Source organism: Aptenodytes forsteri, unplaced genomic scaffold (genome assembly GCF_000699145.1).
Source record: "Aptenodytes forsteri isolate BGI_AS27 unplaced genomic scaffold, ASM69914v1 Scaffold183, whole genome shotgun sequence".
Classification (NCBI taxonomy): Eukaryota; Metazoa; Chordata; class Aves; order Sphenisciformes; family Spheniscidae; genus Aptenodytes; species Aptenodytes forsteri.
The window spans coordinates 2,733,884-2,746,904 of record NW_008795918.1 but is presented as its reverse complement, the minus strand read 5'-3'; the positions used below and the strand labels follow the sequence as shown (position 1 = coordinate 2,746,904).

The 13,021-nt window shown below is 43.1% G+C and overlaps 1 protein-coding gene across 1 annotated transcript in view; it reads left to right on the top strand.

Annotated features, from left to right (window-relative positions):
- The first annotated feature begins 200 nt into the window (after positions 1-200).
- Positions 201-13,021, top strand: part of PLCL1 (phospholipase C like 1) — a 45,438-nt gene continuing 32,617 nt past the window's right edge. Inside the window, exons 1-2 of the mRNA XM_009284678.1 lie at positions 201-2,640; positions 4,856-5,059. Coding sequence (XP_009282953.1) covers positions 220-2,640; positions 4,856-5,059 — 2,625 coding nt within the window. The 5' untranslated portion in view covers positions 201-219. The remainder of the gene's footprint in view (positions 2,641-4,855; positions 5,060-13,021) is intronic.

Below are 13,021 nucleotides of genomic sequence, written 5' to 3'. Positions count from 1 at the left end.
TTTATAGCTCAGTAGGGAACTGAATTGTGGGAAGGGATAATATGTTGTGTTTTGAGGTTCAGAAGAACATGAATTATCTTTACATAAACATATCTTCTCTATTATTTATGCACTTGTGGAATGGCCAAAGAAAACTTACTCATTCTTTTTTTACGAATTATTCCACAGGATCCTTCAAACCAGAAATGTGGAAGAAAAAAAACAGTGTCTTTCAGCAGCATGCCATCAGAGAAGAAAATAAGCAGCGCCAGCGACTGTATCAGCTTTATGCAGGCTGGGTGTGAATTGAAGAAAGTTCGTCCAAATTCCCGGATTTATAACCGTTTTTTTACTCTGGATCCTGACCTGCAGGCTCTTCGTTGGGAGCCTTCCAAGAAGGACCTTGAGAAAGCCAAGCTTGATATTTCTGCTATAAAAGAAATCAGACTAGGGAAGAACACAGAAACATTCAGGAACAATGGACTTGCAGACCAGATTTCTGAGGACTGTGCGCTGTCGGTAATTCATGGTGAGAACTATGAGTCCCTTGACTTGGTTGCAAACTCAGCTGATGTGGCCAATATTTGGGTATCGGGATTAAGGTACTTGGTTTCTCGTAGCAAACAACCCTTGGATTTGATGGAAAGCAGCCATAATACCCCACGGTTTGCCTGGCTAAAAACTGTATTCGAAGCAGCAGACGTTGATGGTAATGGCATAATGTTAGAAGATATGTCTGTGGAGCTAATAAAGAAACTTAACCCCACCTTAAAGGAATCAAAGATTAGATTAAAATTTAAGGAAATCCAGAAGAGCAAAGAGAAACTGACTACACGAGTAACGAAAGAGGAATTTTGTGAAGCATTCAGCGAACTTTGCACAAGACCTGAAGTTTATTTCTTGCTTGTGCAGATATCTAAAAACAAAGAGTATCTAGATGCCAATGACCTCATGCTGTTTTTAGAGGCTGAGCAAGGAGTGACCCACATAACAGAAGAAATGTGTCTAGATATTATACGCAGGTATGAGCTTTCTCAAGAAGGGCGGTTGAAAGGTTTTCTTGCGATTGATGGATTTACTCAATACTTGTTGTCCCCAGAATGTGATATTTTTGACCCAGAGCACAAAAAAATTGTCCAAGACATGACACAGCCTTTGTCACATTACTACATCAATGCATCCCACAATACATATCTAATAGAAGACCAGCTCAGAGGACCAGCTGATATCAATGGTTACGTCAGAGCTTTAAAGATGAGTTGTCGGAGTATTGAACTAGATGTCTGTGACGGCCCAGATAATGAACCCATTATTTGTAACCGTAACAACATGACATCACCACTTGCCTTTCGAAATGTTATTGAGGTAATAAACAAATTGGCCTTCTTTGCTTCAGAATACCCCCTTATTCTCTGCTTGGGGAACCACTGCTCAGTACAACAGCAGAAGGTAGTGGTACAACACATGAAAAGGATCTTTGGAAATAAACTCTACACAGAGGCACCTTTATCCTCGGAAGTCTACCTCCCATCACCCGAGAAACTGAAAATGAAGATCATTGTGAAGGGGAAGAAGCTGCCCTGCGACCAGGATATATTAGAAGGAGAAGTCACAGATGAAGACGAAGAGGCTGAAATATCCCGGAGACTGTCAGAGGACTTCTCAAGGGAACCAAAGCTGATCTGGCTCTGCAGGGAATTGTCCGACTTGGTGTCCCTATGCAAATCTGTCCAATACAAAGACTTTGAGACATCCATGAAAGCTCAAAATTATTGGGAAATGTGTTCCTTCAGTGAGGCAGAAGCCAGTCGGATTGCAAATGAATACCCTGAAGATTTTGTCAACTACAACAAAAAGTTTCTGTCCAGGGTGTACCCAAGTGCTATGAGGATAGACTCCAGTAACTTAAATCCTCAAGATTTTTGGAATTGTGGTTGCCAGATAGTAGCAATGAACTATCAGACCCCGGGGCCCATGATGGACCTACACACTGGCTGGTTTCTACAGAACGGGGGATGTGGGTACGTTCTCAGGCCTTCAGTGATGCGTGATGAAGTGTCTTACTTCAGCGCAAATACCAAGGGCATTGTTCCAGGCGTCTCTCCCCAAGTCCTACATGTCAAAATCATCAGTGGTCAGAACTTTCCAAAGCCCAAGGGTGCATGTGCAAAAGGGGATGTCATAGACCCCTATGTCTGCATAGAAATACACGGGATTCCTGCAGACTGCACTGAACAAAGAACTAAAACTGTTCAGCAAAACAGTGATAACCCCATTTTTGATGAAAGCTTTGAGTTCCAGATCAATCTACCGGAGCTGGCCATGATCCGTTTTGTTGTTTTGGATGATGACTACATCGGGGATGAGTTCATAGGGCAGTACACCATCCCACTGGAGTGCTTACAGCCCGGATACAGGCACATACCGCTGCGGTCTTTTGTTGGTGATATCATGGAGCACGTTACCCTCTTTGTTCACATTGCAATAACCAACCGAAGTGGAGGCGGGAAGGCCCAAAAGCGCAGCCTATCGGTGAGGATAGGAAAGAAAGCAAGGGAGTACACCATGCTGAGGAACACCGGTCTCAAAACTATTGATGACATCTTTAAGCTGGCAGTGCATCCGCTACGAGAGGCTACTGACATGAGAGAAAATATGCAGGTATGACACTTCCGTCATGTGCGTTGGTGTGTCCTGAATGTAGAAGTGAAGGTCCTGGTGTGAGCTGCTGGTAGGGCAAACTTGCTCAAGCTGGTGGAAGCTGGTGAAGCTTCAGACCCACAGCTGTTGTCAACCTTTAACTGGACATCGGAAGGCTGATAGTTACAGGTGTTAACTAACAAGCAAATGTGGGATTAGGCAGAAATGTTTTAAAAATCATTATGCCCTCTCCAAACACATGCTTTACTGGTGGTTTTTCTCTGAGAAAGCAGAACTGAGGGTACATTTGTGTCCCCAGGCCTCAGGTCTCAAAAACTTCATTTCCTTGCTGGTCCTGGAAAATGTCAGCAAGCTTTTGTTTTGCTAACTGAGTGAGGGTTATGCTCTTAATTTTCTTTGTCTGGGTGAGTATGAGAAACAGTCAGTAGATGTGTCATTAAGGTCTTGCCTACACCAGAGAAACCCCCTGTGCAAAGAGCAGCAGGTTTCCCTGAGCGTTTGTTGCCACCGTTTGCCCAAGGGCTGCAGATGTTCAACGTAGGCACTGAGTGCCACTTGGATTGCAATTTCCTCCCTGCTAAATAGCTGTGTTGTCTCGGCTGGCTGAGCGCTGGCACGGACACCCGTGCCATGTCTTGGCTCAGGCAGTCTCCTGGCACCTTGTCTGCCCGCCCACGCTGCTCCGAGAGCAGCTGGAGCCCGCTACAGCCAGGGGTGTCAGGACCCAGGTGCACAGCATTGTCACAACTGCCCGGGTTAGACCTTTGTGGTCAGCAGGAGGTGAAGTGGCAGCGAGGCCAAACAAGAACCAGCCTGCCTGGTGCTCTCCTCCGCAGAGGGGGCGACTCTGCGGGTTGATTAAGGGGCAGCTCACTTCAGAGGTCCAGGCGCTGCCTAGAAACAAAACTGAGTAGCATTAAACAATGAGTTTTCTTTAATAAATAGCTGAAATCAGCCATAACTATCTCCTTGGTAAAGATAGAGAAACAATTCATTTTTCTTTCTTGAAAACAGGAGAAAAATGCATAGCACTTCATTGACCCTGCTCTTCTGGACAGAGTCTAAAGCAAATTAAATGTTGGCAGCTGGAAAAGTTTACAAAATGACATAAGTTTTAAATCACTCCCAAAGGAATAGTCTAAGCATATTTTAAGAATGGGAAGCTCTTCCCAGCCTTTCCTTTCCTGCAGGCCTTGAAAGTAACTAGTTTGAACCGCTGACTCCACCTTCTGTCCAGGTCAGGCACTATATGTGAACTATATAAAAGAAAATAGTCTGAATCTCACTCAGAAACAGCATTAATGTGCCTTCCAAGCGAAATTTCGGTACAAGATCGTGTTCTGGGGAATGCTTCGTAAAAACACAGTCATTAGATTTAACTGCATGCTAATGTGTTTGATTAATGAGAAAAGCCTCTATTAATTAGCTGGGCATTTTCTGATGACTGTTTTTTCAACAAGATCTGTGGGGGAACATTTACAAGGAATGGGTTGTTATAATACTCTCTTACTTAGATTTTGTGCATCTTGGTCACTCATTGTACGACTCAAAAAGCTAAACGATGAGGGCATGTCAGCCGTACATCCACTGACTTGATAAATAAATAAATCCTGGCACGTTAGTTTGGTTTGACCTGTATATCCAGTATTGATTTTCTTATATGTGGCCTATGAAGGGGAAAGAGTGTTTGTGTTTCTTTATGATGTGGTAATACAAGGCTGAAAACAAAGTGTTTTTTTCCTGCTTGCCTTTCCCATGGGAAATACGAGGTCTGTCAAACTTGTTCTTGCTGGAGGATGATAATGACGGGAGAACAAGGCGATTACAGCATCAAAAGCAGTCGGAGTCTGAAAAGTGGGGAAGAGAAATAGCATTTTAGGCTGATGGTTTAATATGCTGGGGACCAGAGCTTGTCCCTGTTGGGGTTGGATTTGCAATGCAAAGTAGCTGCAGAGCTGGCAGCTGGGATACCTGGGCGTGGGGGAAAGCTGGAGCTGGCAGTAGGCTTGGGGAGCTGAGAATGGGGCTGACCGGGAATTCCTGTGTGCGCCAGCACCCCAGGGTCAATGGCGAGCCCAGGGATGGTGGGCAGCGGGGTAGCGCTGCCCCACATCAGGGGGGAGAAGCGGGCAGGCACTGATGAGGTACTGGCAGGCAGGGGGGACTGAGTAGCAAGTGGCAACATGTGCTCAGGTATTTCTTCTCCTTCCCCCAGAATGCCATGGTGTCTGTCAAGGAGCTGTGTGGGCTGCCGCCCATCGCAAGCCTGAAGCAGTGCATCCTGACCCTGTCCTCGCGGCTCGTGAGCAGCGACAACGCACCCTCTGTTACCCTCTGCATGAAGGACGCGTTTCCTTACCTAGAGCCTCTGGGGACCATGCCCGACGTGCAGAAAAAGGTTCTGGCAGCATACGACCTGGTAGGCGCTTACCACTGCTACCTCTGCCTTTCCTCACCTTCCTCAACATGGCAGGCGATGCTCGCTGGCTTTCATGCGCCCAAACATTTCAGTTAAATGAATGAAGCTCTTCAAATGACTTAAGCTATGCAAAATTGTCCTTTAATCACCAAAATCGCCACACTGAACTTTTTGTTGTTTGGTTTTTTGTTGTGTTTTTTTTTAAACACGGTTGTGGCTAGCACAGGTTGGCACTTGAGGAGGGACTTTGTTTACAAAAATAGCAGCAATTCAGCATGTACTGGCGGCTGTTAATCGTTGTCCTTGAGAAGTGGCAAGATTTGTGCGCTGCCCTTCACTTGCCTCCCTGCAGCAGAGGGCAAGGCCATTAGACAGTGAGCTGCAACATGGGAGTTCCCGGGCAAAGCTGAGCCGTCCCCTTCCCGATGCCTTTCAACAGCACTGTTAAGTAGTGCCCATGTCCCTGCCAAACCAAGTCAGCATTGCTCTTGGGAAGGGCATTGCAAAGTTGGAAGGGAAGTTTTAAAATGCCCATTTTTTCAATGAGGAAGGAGGGGGCAGTATGGTACAGGAATACTTACAAAAACATAGAGAAATGAGCTAAAGTCATTCCAGGTGAATCCTGCTGCTCAGCCTTGTATGACATATGTCACTGCTGTGGGTGACTGAGCAATAGCTGTGTGTGACTTCAGCAGCAGAAGCTGCTGTCACTTTGTCCCTCTCGGGCTATTGGACTGCCCCGTTGCTTCCCATCCTTAGTAGATGGTCTGCAGCAACAGATAGCAAGCCGCATCATTTTGCAAACCCTGACTTAAACTTTATACTGTGGCAACCAGACTAAATCACGATGCACGTTCAGTGCACGGCAGTTACTTCTGCAGCTTATGTTTGTAAGGAATAAAAAGGTGAATAACTTTGGGGGTATCGAATTGCTTCCAGAGACCCTGAAGTGTTGCGAAGAGCGATCGCAACTTTGACCAGGTATTCAATGTGCCAAATGCTCGCCTCCTTTCCGTCTCATTTTTTGCTCTTATAACACACTTTTCAGGAGAAAATCAGCTTGGGGGGAAGGGGGAACCACTGATGTTGATTAAAAGAGAAATACTAAAAATACTCTGAAATAACCCTTGGGTTCCTTCCAGAGTAGTTTGTATTACTTGATGGTGATTAAGTTTTGGTAATAAAATACCAGCTGTAACAATACCAGAACAAGGATTTGTAAATCCAGTTGATTGACATAGTTTAGATTGGACCTTTTTTGCATAGATTTGTTACATGGTGTGATGTCTGTCTGAAAGAGCAAATACCACATAAATAAGAGATTCTTCTGTCTTTGGAGGCCTGCTTAATGGAAGTTTACCAAAATGAACGTGTCACCTCTTATCTTTGTAATTATATACTGAAGAGTACACATGGGATGTTTCAAGGCCTCCTTGTGCTTTGGAAACTGTTTTTCAATTTAAATAGATGAAAAGCCTCTTTCAGATGCAGACAAAAACACTTGTATAACTGTTTTAAATAATGTTCGCTCTCACATTTGTCTCTGATGGAGGAAGATGTACCTTGAATGTCAAGAGACAGTGCAAGGGGTTTAAAATCAGAGGGCTGAGAAAGAGAAGGGAATTCTTCCATGCCTATGTAAGGATTGATTTGAGATGTAATTCTGGTTAATGAGAACATGATACTTTAAATTATTTTTACCTGCTTTGTCTGGCTGGGACTGCCTCTTACTTTGCTAGAACTATTTGGTTCTGGAAAAGCAAAAGTTGGATTTAATAAATGTTTTTGCTACATTTTGGATATTTGCCTTTTGAGGCAATGCCAGCAGCAGAATACTGAAATCTATTTAGCCTTTTCTGTGTTTAAAAAAACGAACTATCTCTATCAATCTTGATATTTGAAAATACAGTGTGGGGAGGGGTTTGCAGTTTTAATATTGAGAAAGGACTCTTCCTTGCTATGGTGTTTGTAGTGAGTTGGTATAATCCAGGGTGTATTTCTTTTTAATAATAACAATTTTTTTCTTTTTTTTCCTTTTTTTTTTTTTTTGTGTGCAAATGAGAGCACAAGGAGATGTTGGGTGAAACCAATATAAAATATTTTTGCTTTTTATTTATTTATTTATTTATTTATATTCAAGATATACTACAGTTCAGCCTTTTAAGTTGTTGATAAATATGGCTTTGAGGAACTGGATCCACAAGTGCTTGCTGCATGTCTTTAATTCCCCAGAAATGTCTCTTCACCTCAAAGCACTTTTTGGGTGAATAGGCCTGAGAGCAATTTTAAATACATAAAATAAAAGCTGTTGATGTTGGCTTCTCTCTTGTATGAATGGGCTTTTATGGTACTTACTTATGGGCTTTCCTTTTATGGTAGAACGGAAAAAGGTTTGGCCCTAAACCTCATAGTGGGAAACTGTGATTGTAGGTCTGCCTCACTCGCTGGGCTCCACAGCACAGGTAGTGTGAGTACTGGGCAAACCCTTCCGCACCACCTCTGAAAACACCACATATTTCACATGCTTTAAAAAGTCTGCTTTGAAAATAATCTCAGATAAAAACAGCCCTAATGTGTTGAATTTTTTCCCCCTACTGGAAATTGCCAGTTGAACATACCTTTTTTTTTTTTCTCCTAAGGAAAGTATAAACCCTGCCCGTGTGTTTAATGGGGCATAGACAGCACTGACAGTCCAGGCAAATGGAGGTGCAAGTGCTCAGAGACCTGCCAGAATGATCCGGAAGACAATTAACTGTCTGTTCCCTCCTGCTCGGCCTTTGTCAGCAGGCGTGATAGACAAAGGCCGGTTTGTGCAGTTTGTTTGTTTTTTCCTGGGCAATTAATTTTACCATTGTGTTCTGCATTAAATATTTTCCTTTGAGAGAGGCCTTATTAGAATAAAATTTAATTTGCTTTGTTTAAGGAACTGGAATGATTTTTCAAGGCTCTATTTTTTTTTTCATGGTCGCATTGCAGTGGTTTATTGGAACTACTGTTGCCATGTTCCGTGAATGAAGAGGCTTCATTGATGATACTGGGTTGTATGGGAGTTTCTGCAGAGGAGAGCAAGGAATGGGATTTGCTGAAAACAAGAAAATAAGATGGAATGTTGACAATACACAGAAAACATTTTTTAAAAGTATGTCAACTACCAGAAACAGAGTTTAGGATGGTTTATTTCAACTTACAGCTTTGGTTGTTACCATACATAGAGTGTGATGAATGGATTCCGGTAACGTTGTCATTGATTCCCACACATACATCCTAGGATAGCGTAGCGTGTCACTTACAGAGCTGTTCTTCAAACCTTTCTTTTCCCTTGAAGGAGGACTCTCCCCGTCCCCCTCCGCCTGTATGCTCCCCATCGTCGGTGGCCGGGCATGGGAAGATGCTCGCTTAGGTAGGCAGCACATGCGGTGTGCCTTATAACCTGTCAAATTGATGCCGGTGTTCATTGATCACACCTAAAAAAGGAGATGATACTCAACGTGAAGAGAAGGGATAGGGCCCAGCTGGACCTGACAGATGGTTGAATTATTCATTGCAAACAGTTATCCTGTGAAGTTAGGATTTTTTTTGGTTGAGAATTGTTCGGAAACAGATTGTGGTTTCTCTGTCTGCATACTATATTCATGTGCTGATGCAAGCATACATGAACTCAGGGACACTTGTGCACTTTGCTTGTCAGTTATTGGTTCAGCATTATTTTTCCTCCAAGATCAAATGATTGAATCATTTGCAAATCAAAAGCAATAAACAAGTGATTATAAATGTTCTTGGTTTTACCCAATCTCCTGGCTTGTGTACATACAGAAATTTTTCTAGAAAAATAAAAGAAGCTCCCTAAGTATCTTCACAGGTTTTCGAATCATAAACAACAAAAAGTGTAAAAAAGGTTGAACAGAGAAGCTATTTGTTATATAAACTCATGTTGACATTAACATTTTTCTCTGTATTCAAGCCTCTTTACTGGAACTGATCTTGTTATTTTGGAGCAGACAGGTAAGGAAGGACAGCGTGTCTGTAGGTACTGTTGAGAGACGGCAAGTTAGTTAAGAATGTCTCGGCCAACATGGAGGTGGATTGGGGATTTTTGAGAAGAGAAGTAATATCTGTGATGCTGCTGGGGAATAAGTCGATGTATTTAATGGAGGTGTTTTTGTTGACACAGGTATTGGTCCATGCACGCCAGCAGAAGTCTGCTGAGGCGTGCATGGAGAGGAACTGCTCTTTGTCTGCTTTTCTTTCAGATTCAGTCTTTCTGGCTTTCTTTGTCTTGATGCAGGCATGACAGCTCTTTATTCCCAAGGTGAAAGTCCGTTTTCCCAGTTTATGTCAATGCAAAATGACTAAATAGATTTTTGTGAGCTTTTCCACTGAAATTCATATTTCAGCTGGGACAGAGTCATCCCCAAAGGAACTTTTTTCACAATTCTCTGAGCAGCTGAAGACAAGGGATATTGCAGAGCAGAGCATCCACTGCCAAGGAAGTGTCATAATGCACTGACGTCCAACACAGTCCAGTACATGGACATTGTCTTGAATTTGTATCCATTTTAAAGAGTTTTCTGTCCAAAATTGGACATAGACTGGGAAAGCAATTATCCTTTTTCTTTCTCCACTTCTTATAATTCTCTCTCTTATTTACCCACCACTCTCACAGTTTCTCTCTCTGATAGCCATGTCCCTTAGTCCCTTCTAAAACAGGACCTGAAAACGGTCAGATCAGAACTTTTCTTACAGAATGAAGTTCCAGTTGGGTACTTTAGTTACTCTGTTTTAGCATAAGCATATTCAAAGCTGACCCCTTCCCCTGTTCCTCCACTGCTCCTTTTTTATAGAGGACTGGTCTTCATGCACCAGATCACATCCTGCGAGACTCTGACACCGTTTTTGCCCAGAAATATTTGTAAGCAAAAACAGGAAATTGGAATTTAAGGTGAATTTTATTCAGTTCCTTCTGCGGTTTGTGTCAATAAGGTATTTCACATGTTTCCAGCTGATGTAACCATCCCTGGTAACTGTTCCTCTTACTGGGCTGTTGCAGGAAAAGGCTTAGATACGGAAGCCTGGCTTGGAGCGTATTGGGACAGAGACAAGGTGGACTGGTGGCCACCAGGTTCCTTCCCACGTCTGGGCACCACGTGCACATCCTCCCTTTTTACAAGGCTTGCTGGCACACGATTGATTGCCTGGCTGTTTCTTGTCCCAAATGTCTGCAAGAAATGCTCAATGCTAAAGAGGGAATCCTGGTCAAATTTTCATGAGCTCAATTTGCGCTTCAGCTGTTTTTCCAAATCGGTTGTATTTTTGCAGCTTTTTTGTTTTTGTTTGGTGGTGGGTTTGGGTTTTTTTTGTGCTGTGTGTTTGTTTGTTTGTTTGTTTGTTTGGGGTATTTTTAGCAATAGAGGCGTGATATGGTACTCCTTACCCAGGCAAAACTCTTCATTGTCAATGAAAGGCATAGGAGATCGGGACAACGGCCGTGAGGAGACACCTGAGAGGAAGCTTCTTTTTAGTTTGATGTTCAGTCAGTTTCTGTTCTAAACTTTGGAATATTTATGACAGGATTCTCTGAACTGTCCCTTTTGTATCATTTATCTTCCCAGCAGGAGCAGTATTTTAATTTGCCACCAGGAGTATTTCCTGTCTTTTTTTGTCTTTTTTGGTGAGACTCTGCTGTGTTAATTTCCTCTCCCCTTTTCAGTTTGTAGAATAGTTTGTAATGAAAAGAAGAAATTGGTCTCTAGCACAGGAGTTCATTGAAGTAAAAAGAAATAACATTTTTTGTTCAGTTTGTACTGATCCTATGATTAAACTGCCTTTAGTACAGACAAGAAATAAACCTGTTAATTTCTTGTAAGTAAAAATATGATGCCCTCAGTGTTAAGATATTTTAAATTTCAGTTAAAATTTATTTATCTTTGTAATTAGCACTTAACAGAAGTGACAAAGTAAAGCATCGTTCTTTCTGCGAAGCAATGGGATTTTAAATTTGATATTGCATCTATATTTAGACACTTAAGTGAGACAAGTCAGTTATATTTTCAGCCTGTGGTCTGTTCCACTTCCTGGGTCTCACATACCAGACAAGAGAGAGCTCCTGGGTTTGTGCCAGGTCTTGCTTCCCATGCTTTTGTGAGAAACCAGCATGATCGTAACAGGGTGCTTCAGGTGGATTGAGACGAATCGATTTTAGGCTTCTTGCTTTCAGCATTTCGTAAGAATATTTAAATTAAATGAGCTATTTTGCGGGAAAAACCCTAACCTAGGCAGATGAGGTTTTGTATTCCTCATTCCCATTAGTTTATTAAACATAACATATACTTCTGGGACTCGTGCCATCTGCATCTTTTGTCAATCTGAACAACCCCTTATTCACTTTTTGTTGTGAGAGCATTTCTGGTGCTGCAGCCTCTCCAGGAGGGTTAGCACCTCCAGCACTCAAAAAAATCTTTATGTCCCTGCTCCCATGGAAACGTGGCAGGGGTCCCCGATGGAAGGAGCGGGGCCATCCTTTGTTCCTGCAGAGCTCTGCACCGCTGCAGCTGCCAAGCGAGAGCAGAAAAGACCCCACGCCCTCCCCGCGGGTCTTGGCCCTCGGGACCCAGAGCCCAGTACTGAAATTAGCAGGATCCCGAATGATGTCAAGGTCTGTGGTAGTTTTTCCCATTCACCTTCTTCCTTTCTGCTTACTCTAATAGGTATACACTGTTGGTCAGCAAGGTAGCTTTTTAAGTCCCTATACCAGAATCAGGTTTTGTGTAGTTTTACTCCTATTTTTGTCTATTTTTCTCCCCTGTAGTTATGTTAAACACATCACTCAGTAAAGTTTATCATCTTTCTGACATGGGAAATGCAAGTTGTCCTGAGCAATCCTGCCAGCTTCAGCAGCTGTTAAAAGTTTCCTCACTGACTCCAACAGGACCCAAATACCAGCATCCATCCTCTAAAGATTGCTTTTTAGTATATGTTGTTTAGAGGTTAATCCCTTGAAGCTCAGCATTCGGGAGTTAATACTCTGGTGGAGCATGAGTTTCCTAAGGGAGTAAGACGTCTCTCACTTTTTAAGAGGCACTCACTGAAGCGAGTTGCCGTGTGGGAGCTGACATTAAACAGCAGCTGATGGGCTCCAGGCAGATAGCTGGGACTTACGCAACTGCCCAAGAGTGCTGCTCAGCGTGGGTCTGAGCAGAGTAAAGGTCCATGGAAATTCATGCTGCAAACATCAGAAAGCTCATTCTTCACATTTGAGACAGGTTGGTGGTTTTTGAAACATTACTGGCAAAACTGGGTTTGAAGATCTCAGGCTATCATGTGATTTATGGGGTTACCTTCCCAGCAGAAAATCTCACAGCCTTCTATGTTGTGTTTAGGGCTTCTGGTTCTTGTCTTGGCACTGCGAGAAGTAGGTGACATCTGCAAGCAGGGTTTTGGATGTGATGCCAGCTGGAAAAGCAGGGGACTATTCAAATAGACTGGGAGACTGTGGACTCATTTCAGAACCAGTGCCAAAAAAGTAAAAAGGTATCTAGATGCCATGACACAGGACTGTGAGTGGGAGCTGTTGACGAGCAGAGCCATGATAGCAAAGTCTCCCAGGGGCTGACTGACGGGACCAAGCAGAGGTGTCTATGGCCAACATGCTGCATCTCTGGCCAGCATCCTCCACTGTGGCCGGGAACCCTGCCAAAACTGCTGCCTGCTGTCCTGTGTCCAGCGTGAAAGGATGTGTGGGACGCCAGTTTCTAGCTGAGGCTCTCACCATGGCTTTTACCTGCATTAGATTGAATACTGACAAATTACTAACGTTAATTCCAGTAAACAGTTACTAGTAACTTAGCTTTTTAGATGACCTTTACAACGTTTACTTAGTAAATATCCCCCAAGGTGCTACCTTGTGTGTAAGTGAAAACATATGATGGAAAATAAAAAAAAAAAAAAAAAAGTGGGTTTTGGGAT